Source organism: Oryx dammah, unplaced genomic scaffold (assembly GCF_014754425.2).
Source record: "Oryx dammah isolate SB20612 unplaced genomic scaffold, SCBI_Odam_1.1 HiC_scaffold_1, whole genome shotgun sequence".
Taxonomy (NCBI): Eukaryota; Metazoa; Chordata; class Mammalia; order Artiodactyla; family Bovidae; genus Oryx; species Oryx dammah.
This window is the reverse complement of record NW_024070185.1, coordinates 47,925,317-47,934,750: the sequence shown is the minus strand read 5'-3', so window position 1 is coordinate 47,934,750 and position 9,434 is coordinate 47,925,317. Positions and strand designations below refer to the sequence as shown.

Sequence of the window (9,434 nt, the reverse complement as noted above, 5' to 3'; positions counted from 1 at the left end):
TCTCCATTATCTCGAAATCCTTCATTTCATACATGGGAAATGATGCCCAAGGAGGCTGTCAATTGGTTAAAGATCAAATGGTGGGTAGGATCAAATTCAGCATTATTGATGACAAGACTAGAGCTCTTCTGACTTCCTTAAGCATCCAACCATTTCCCTTCCCCTTATTTCTACTTTAGAACTCAGTCACTCTTCTTTTTAGACTCACCTAGAGAAGAGTTGATCTTACTTACCCTTCTTTTCAGACATTAAATTTAGAGACCAAAACTAAACTGATCCTTCAAGAACAACAGATGGATTTAGAGATTTCCCACTGGTACCTGAGAACTGGCAATTTCTGTTTCAGGTTCCTTAAACACAAACTCAATAAACTTTCCATCAAGGAAGGGAGGAATTGTTATTCACTAGCTAACTTTCTGACTAAGCATTCTACTACATGCATTCATTTTCACTCAGAAGACTAGATTAGATTCCAAAATGCTATTATGGTACTTCTCCCGGTGCCACTAGAAAATTGTTAATGTTGTTTATTTGTGGTTTGAGATTTTTCTGCAATGAATACATGCATTATTTTGTGTAAGCAAATGATATATGTTAATAACAGATGAATATCCCTAGTACCTTTTATAAAGAAATGGTCTGATCATGCAGTCTTGGTTTAATTTTCCCAGATCTATAAACAGAAGCTTTAAAAAAAAATCATTTTAGATTTCAGATAATCATCTAAATACTTTCCAAGGATATAAATGGAGACAGAATGCAGTTTGAGGCCCTACTGTATAAAAATCACTCATCAGTATAAAATGACTTAATATCCACTTAGATGTCTATCAGTGTAGAACATGACAACACTTGATCCCTTCAGCAATGCTCAGGGTAACCATTTTGTTGGCATCTCCTTCTCTCAGCCAACAAAAACAAAGAAAAAGCAAAACAAGATAGGTTACAGTCAACTCCTAATATAATATGGCCAAAAAATTGAAAAACAGCACATTTTATGCACTTTAAAAAAATATATTATTTTGTCTTAGGTAATTTTATTTTATTTTTTATTTTTTAAATCACCAACCCAAAGGCTGTATTTACTTTATTTTATTATTATATTTTTTACTTTATTTTTTAATATTTATTTATTTGGCTACACTGGGTCTTAGCAGCAGCATATGGGATCTAGTTCCCTGACCAGGAATTGAACCTGGACCCCTGCACTGAGAGCATGGAGTCTTAGCCACTGGACCACCAGGGAAGTCCCTGTCTTAGGTAATTTTAAAACCTTTTACTGATCATTTTCAATAGACAAAAATGTAAGATACCCACACATATCAATCTGTCTTGAATGATTTATACTTTTGCTTTCAACATACAGTGTGAAGATGGGGAAAGGAGAAAACCTTATATTTTCCTAAAATCTTCATATTCACATACCATGCTACAAGAAAATAAAGTCTGCATGTTTGTAGATAGTATATATAATTTGTCATTTTTTTGGTTCAGATGCACTGTTTGGTATAAATATGGTACAAAATGCACAGCTACATTATATGCATAGCTATGTTACTGTTTCAATTAAACTAAATTTCATAATATTTTAGGTTCACTGGTGGAGTTTACAATTAAAAGGAATAAAGGAGTAAACGTCTTTGCAAGTCAAGTTAAAAGACCAGGTTTTTAGTTTTGTATATTTAGATGTACATTTTATTTCTCCTACAATAGGGATAGACCTGTAGTTTAGAAGAGGCAAAAAAGATATCAAAAAAATCCTTACTAACAATGGAATCTAATTACCCTAATGGCAGAAAGCAAAGAGAAGCTGAAGAGCCTCTTGATGAGGGTGAAAGAGCAAAGTGAAAAAGCTGGTTTAAAGCTCAACATTCAAAAAACTAAGATCATGGCATCCAGTCCCATCATTTCATGGCAAATAGATAGGGAAAAAGTAGAAACAGTGACAGACTTTATTTTGGGGGTTTCCAAAATCACTGCAGATGGTGACTGCAGCCATGAAATTAAAAGATGCTTACTCCTTGGAAGGAAGGCTATGACCAACCTAGATAGCATATTAAAAAGCAGAGACCTCACTTTGCCAACAAAGGTCTGCATAGTTAAAGCTATGGTTTTTCCAGTGGTCATGTATGGATGTGAGAGTTAGACTATAAAGAAGGCTGAGCACCGATGAATTGATGTTTTCCAATTGTTGTGCTGGAGAAGACTTTTGAGAGTCCCTTGGATAACAAGGAGATCAAACCAGTCAATCCTAAAGGAAATCACCTCTGAATGTTCAATGGAAGGACTGATGCTGAAGCTGAAGCTCCGATACTTTGGCCACCTGATGCAAAGAGCTGACTCATTGGAAAAGACCCTGATACTGGGAAAGATTGAGGGCAGGAGGAAAATGGGGTGACAGAGGATGAGATGGTTTTTTGGTATCACCGACTCAATGGACGTGAGTTTGAGCAAATTCCAAGAGATAGTGAAGGACAGAGAAGCCAGGCATGCTGCAGTCAATGGGGCTGCCAAGAGTGGGACATGACTTAGTGACAGAACAACAATGTAATCAATCCCAGTTCTCAGTAAACTGGTGTTTACAGATACAGATTTTGATCTTTCTTGGGGGCGGAGGAGGGGGCTGGGGGAGCAGTGGAACTGAGGATTTGCAAATAAACTTAAGAAGTAAGTGTTTTTTAAAATAAACCTTGAGATCACCCAGTCCAACCTCCTTCTGGGTTCTTTACCACTAATGCCATCTGGGAAGCCCCCTTCATTCTAGAGGAGACAGTAAGCCTTTTGATTTCAGAGCAGAGTTCTTGCTATACCATACAGTATTCTCCACTTTGCTAAGAGGTGGAATGCCTAGAAGTCAATGTTTTTTGTGGAAACCTGTTAAAATGCTGATATAGTTATGTCTGCCCTGGGAAGCAAAACTTTGTTAGAAATGTAACTGTATTATATTTCTATGTTATATTCAACCTCAACTATGTCCAAGGGGGGAAACGTTAAACTATTGCCTACTCATTTGATTTCCTGCACTCAATGCAGCAAATAAGCAAAGGAAATAGCAACCCACTCCAGTGTTCTTGCCTGGAGAATCCCAGGGACGGGGGAGCCTGGTGGGCTGCCGTCTATGGATCGCACAGAGTTGGACACGACTGAAGCGACTTAGCAGCAGCAGCAACAACAGCAGCAGATGACAAATACTGAAGGAAAATTTAAAGAATATTAAATGCAGAATTCCAAGTTTATTATCCTTTTTTCTATAGCTGAGACCATACAAATATCTAATCACTACATTATGTACCTGAAACTAATATAACATGGCAATTAAATTCAAGTTAAAAAAAGAAGAAAAAGATGAGACCAACATCCTTTCATGTCAGCCATGGTGCATCTATACTCCCTTGGAGCTTATTTCAGTTTTTTGAAATTCTAAGCTGGTTCTTATTTGGTATAGAAGAGATAAAATATTTGAATGATCACTTTTCTTTTGTTTTCAATCCACTGTGTTAAAAGCATGTGGTTACGGTATGTTCCTTTTGTTCTTTAAAAGATTTTACATAAACATGTTTTGTGACTATAAGGAGTCTTTTAAAGTTTGGGGAAAATTACCACAATAAAACTAAATTTGAAAACTCCTCAATTAAAAGACATTTATAGTGGGAAGTGACTATTAAAAAGATTGAGTGAGTAGATCCTTTTGTAGTTCATAAGCGTGATGACTGGGTGTTCACGCTGCTGCGTGACATGTGCCTCCCCGCAAACCTTGTTACCACACTGGCACATTACCCGTCTGATGTTTAAAAAAAAAAAAAAGATTGAGTGGACATACTGACTCCTCTTGATTTCAAAAATATTCTGTATGTATGAGAATTGTCTATGATATAATCCTGAGTAGAAAAAACTGCTGATTTCATTTCACATGTAAAATATTTTTTAAAAAAGAAAGCAGTCTGGAACAAAATAAAAGTTAACACAATTTACTACAGGTGATAAAGAAAGAACTTTCAGTTTTTATTTTCTAGACTTCCATATTATTTAAGCATTTTGTGTGCCATGTAAAGTATAAAAACATTAGTTACAAATAAAAAATTACACCAAATCAGTAGAGTGAATAGTTGAAAAGCTGTTGTTTGGTATTCTACTCTTGGATTACTGTTCTTTCATAATCAAACCTTTGCTTTTTTTTTTTCAGGTTTTAAAACCTTTTATTTGCATATTAAAAAAATTGTGCATTCCAATAATTAAAATCATTTGAACAACAACAAAAAAAAATGGCACTCTGATTAAACTGCATTTTACAGCCCCCAGAACACCTTGGACCAGCTTTTTACTCTAGATTTCACTGTCGTCCCACCCAGCTTCCTCCTTCACCAACATGCAAGTTCTTTGCCTTCCCTGCTGGCCACACAGGCAGATGGGAGAGGCAGGCGCGGCCTACGTTGTCAGTAGTTCTCCATTCTTTGATGTGAAAAGGGGTAGCACAGTCATTTAAATTCGATCCAACCTCTTTGCATCTTAAAAGTTAAACAGCTAAAAGAAATAAAATAAGAAGGCAATGCTTGTGGAATGTACAGTACATACTGGCGGCGCACACTTCATTACGACTCGCCTGCTTGCTTCTCCTGTTCAACCGTTTCTTTCAAAGGCAGTGGATTTTTCTCTTGCGTTTCCATTTTCTTCAATTTCGACTTATCAAACTTGTCAATTTCAGCCATATCGGGTTTGTCAGACATGGTTGCAGAGGGCTTGGAGCGAACTGGGAGAGAGTGAAGTCGGGTCTGCGCTGTGCCCGCCGCCCAGTGCCAAACCTTTGCTTTTCACAGGGTAGATCCTCAGTAAGTACTTTCGAGATTGAACACTGGGTTGTCTTTTTTTTTTTTTTGCCTATAAAAATAGCAGTTTTAGATGGTCAACCTAATTGTAGCTGCTCAGCGAATAAATGGCAATGTTGAAAAGAACAATTTAAAATGTAGGACTCAGATTAGTGATGGCTCTGAATCCTAAAAGCATCACGTAAAATATCGAATGTCATAACTCAAAGTAAGGACAAATTTGTGAACAAGCTAGTGAAAGTGAAAGTGAAGTCTCTCAGTCGTGTCAGACTCTTTGCAACCCTATGGACGGTAGTCTACCAGGCTTCTCCATCCATGGGATTTCCAGGCAAGAGTACTGGAGTGGGTTGCCTTTTCCTTCTCCGGGAAGGAACAAGCTAGAGAGTATCTTAAAACTCCAGAGTATAAATTTCCAGTTGATCTCCTTAGTTTCCAAATTTATAAATGAAGAGATTTTCAAAGTCTCTCTCAGCCAAAGGATTCTAAATCTAGGCCAAAGAACTGATTACAACAAAAAGAGTGCCAGTTAAATACATTTTCTTTCCTTTTTTACTAAACAAGAGAACCTAGATAAATCTGTAATATTATAATTTTTTCAGAATGTGAAACCAATAATGTTCTTAAAGAACAGATATATTTTCAAAGCAAGTTGTGAATTCTCTTCCTTGTAGCCCTTCAGAAAGTAAGACAAAAGTGACTTTGTGTGGCTACATTGTTAGGGGAAGCACACTGATTGAAACCGCCCACCCTGGCCAGGCACCATAGTAACTATTTGCATGAGCTGTTTTATGACAGGAGATCCTGATAAGGAATACGGAACTAATAAGCCACCACCAACCAGAAGAGTTTGGAAAAGGTTGAAAGGAGACACCGCGTGTCGTGTCCGTCCACTTCCCAGAATCCCTCTCGCTAGCATCCATCTTGGCTGAGCGATGCGTGTGCCACCAGGAAAGACTCCGAATTGGAATGATTGGGCAAAGACCACCCGGAAACTAATCCCATCACCATAAAACCCGAGACTTCGAGCCACACGGCAGAGCAGTTTTCCTGGGTTCCCTTACCCTATTACTCTCCACCCGGCTGCCCTTTCCCAATAAAATCTCTTGCTTTGTCAGCACATGTGTCTCCTCAGACAATTCATTTCCTAGTGTTAGACAAAAGCCCAGTTTCGGGCCCTGGAAGGGGCCCGCCTTCCTGCAACAACATGACTTGGGTCCAGTTCTGTTTAGAAGTTAGTGGGAGAGCTAATTTGTACTCTGAGGCAATAGCTGCTTAATGTGCAGTAAGGAAATTCTTATGCATCCATGCTGGTTTTTCCCCTTACAAACCAGCATTTTTAAGTCAGAGTGTAAGGGTCAACTTGAGCCAGGCTACATGCAACCATTTCCATTATTATCAATCAGTTCAGCTCAGTCGCTCAGTCATGTGCAACTCTTTGCGACCCCATGAATCGCAGCATGCCAGGCCTCTCTGTCCATCACCAGCTCCTGGAGTTCACTCAGACTCGCATCCATCGAGTCAGTGATGCCATCCAGCCATCTCATCCTCTGTCATCCCCTTCTTCTCCTGCCCCCAATCCCTCCCAGCATCATAATTAAACTGGAAAGAACATTTCAGTAAAAATCTTTTAAAATAAATTAAAAATAATAAAACTTGGCTAATAAAAAAATGGAAGGAACACTGGAAATGTAACATCTCAAAGGCATTATGCAACTGGGTAGAGTAAAAGGTAAGAAGGGTTCCTTGGGAAACTTAAGAAGTGCTGGACTGGACTTCCCTGGCGGTCCAGTGGTTAAGACACTGTGCTTCCACTGCAGGAGCCATGGTTAGGGAACTAAGATCCCACATGCCACAAGGAGTAGCTAAAAAAAAAGTCCTGGACTTTTCTACCATTTCTGGTGTGTAAATATAGTACTAGGAAGAAGAAATATGAACACATAAGATATTCTAGTCCTGGTTTATTGATATAACAGGTTGACCTCTACAAAAATGTTCATTAGGAATGTCATAATAATAATCATGGACATAATAACTGTTCACAATTATAATTACAGGTTGGACCAATGCAACTTTCAGGCAAATAAAGATTTTGGAGGGGCATGATCCTCTCCACAAAGCTGATAGAATACGTATTTGTGTGTGTTCAATTGTTCAAATGGTTTAGGAACCTTGTTTTCAAAAGGCAATTTCAAGACCTAAAACTTTTACTCCATTAAAAAATATATATATGTTTGAGAGACTAACTAGAGAGTTACCCACTAATTCATGTAGCAAGTATTTCTCTAAGCATTTACTGAGTGCCTGGTACTGGGACAAGCATTGGGGCACAGAAATGGAAAAGCAAACATGGTTTGATGACTATACCAGTTAACATAGAAATATTCATTAATATAACACATTACCTATGGTGGATAAATAACATACTGTCAAAAGTAATTTTCTATAAAAAACAAAAAAAATGATTTTCTGCCTCTGTGTGCAAATGAAAATTCACAGTTCTGCGTGCAAATGAAAATTCACAGTTTCTTCCGTATGAGTGTGGAAATACACATATATTTTGGCCTTTGAGAGAGAGAAGTGTCATCATCATAATTTTTAACTACTGTTTATTGAGTACTATTATTGGACCTGTGTTTAATATTAACTCTGGATCTTCAAAACAACCCTGAAAGTAGGTATTATTTACATTTTATGGATGATTTATGTTGAGAATCCCCTCCCAAGATAAGCCCATGATATTTTGAACAATTTGCAGATCCAAGGCAGCAGCTGCAGCTCATTTAAAAAGATGAAACAACAGTGACCACTTACTGAACATTAACTCTCTCCTTGTACAGTTCCAGGTCCTTCAGATTTATTGGTTCATTTCATTCACAAGAATCCTTCAGGATACATCATAATGTCCCCATTTTATAGATGTAGCAACTGAGGCTCAGAGAGGCTCAGCAATGTGCCCTAAATCATAGAGTCAGCGAATGACCACCCAGCAAGGTTATCAAACCTGGGGCTTCTGACGTTCAAACACTGACTCTCTTCTCTCTAACATACCCCCACGCTCCACTGACATTCACTTCTCCAGGCCTCCTTACATGCTCTGCCCTCTCAGTGAAATGGCCTCCTCTACCTAACTCCCTCTCACTCTCCAAGGTCAAATGCAGACACTACCTTTTCAGTCCCAAACACCCCAGGCAAAATTTGTAATCACAGCACAGGTTTTTGTTACTAGTCTAGCACTTATCACATCTTATTGTAATTATTTGTATTTCTCTCTCAGGGAGGTTAAGAAGACCTTGAGGGCAAAAAATTGTTTATTATTCATTTTTGAGTTCCTAAAACATAGTAATCAGCTTGGCACATAGACTGACACCCTAAATTAATTGGCGGCAGGCCCAATAACTCATTCAAGCACACTGTCAATTAAAAGAACCTCTTAAAAAGTGACAAAAAACAATCCTCCTGTCTTTATAAACTATTTTTTTTTAATGTTTTTATTTGCTTGTTTAAAAGATCCTCAAAGGAGTAAATGCTACCACCTTCCAATCTCTATTTGTGATTCTCCTAACAGGTCATTCTAGCCCATTTCTGCATGTTTCTGTCCTCTGAGAAAATTGTGCCTTCTCCTAGTTCAGAAAATACAAAACAGAATTTTCACAAAATCTGTCTTAATTTTGCCTGTTTCTTGGATAACCAAGCTGTGCATGGCACAGAATTTCTCTCTGGATTCTCATCACAGTGATATGCTTTTTTCTTGCCAATGAGAAATATGATGACCACAAGGGAGTCTCTGGTGCCAGAAGGAAGGAGCACACTGAAAAATGGTGCATGGCTTAGCCCTTTAAACACAGCAAATGCATTTTTATTTACCAATGCTTTATTTCCCTGTAAGGAGAGAGTAAATGCTTTGATTCCTATTTAACAGATTGGAAACAAAGATATAGAAAGAGTAAATTATTTGGCCTAAATCCTATTGTTCTAGAGTTTGGAATTTAATCCAAAAGTTTTCACCTTCCAGCCTGCAATCAAACCCAAAGGGCAAATTTTCAGAAAAAGGATTGTAACTATGTTATTTTCTTTATCAAGACAATCAGGTCATCTCTTTAAATAACTCCTTTCTGCTTTAAAAGTGATATTAATATACAATTATCCTAAAAGCCTATTTGCAAAACAGGCTAACAAAAATATCTGGCTTTTTTAAAAGTCTATACTGAATAGAAATATCACAGATAATTGGCAGTGCTGTCTGGACAGAGAGTTGCAGCTTTGTGGTGTAAAAACATAGGCTGCATGTCTAAATTAGCTCAAGAAATTTCCCATTTCTGAGAGGGAGGGCGGGCTGGCTGCCAGTTCTCTAAAAGAAAAAAACACACCCTCCTAGAACATGAATCATTACATAGCACATAAAGCAAGTGTTCACACACAAATGCATACACACAGAGGCATTTTAGATAATTGTGTAAGACTTTGCCTTCACCACATATATCAACATTTTATCAACCAAGACCAGGTTGTCCTTTGCTCATCCATGCTGTCAGAAAGGGTAGGCTATTTATCAGCAGCGTTGCTACATGAGAAGGCTCAAGATGTGCTGTAAACAGGGGTGCCAAACACACA

At 37.9% G+C, this 9,434-nt stretch overlaps 1 protein-coding gene and 1 non-coding gene across 2 annotated transcripts; one reads left to right on the top strand and one right to left on the bottom strand.

Moving 5' to 3' along the window:
* Positions 1-3,682: 3,682 nt before the first annotated feature.
* LOC120867862 lies at positions 3,683-3,787 on the top strand. The gene has a single exon (XR_005722048.1). It is a non-coding gene; the product is annotated as a small nucleolar RNA U13 (small nucleolar RNA).
* A 436-nt stretch (positions 3,788-4,223) lies between these two features.
* On the bottom strand, positions 4,224-5,121 carry LOC120872966 (thymosin beta-4-like). Its single transcript, XM_040253742.1, has one exon. It carries the CDS (start codon positions 4,722-4,724, stop codon positions 4,590-4,592), a length of 135 nt encoding a protein of 44 aa, XP_040109676.1. The 5' UTR covers positions 4,725-5,121; the 3' UTR covers positions 4,224-4,589.
* Positions 5,122-9,434: the final 4,313 nt, after the last annotated feature.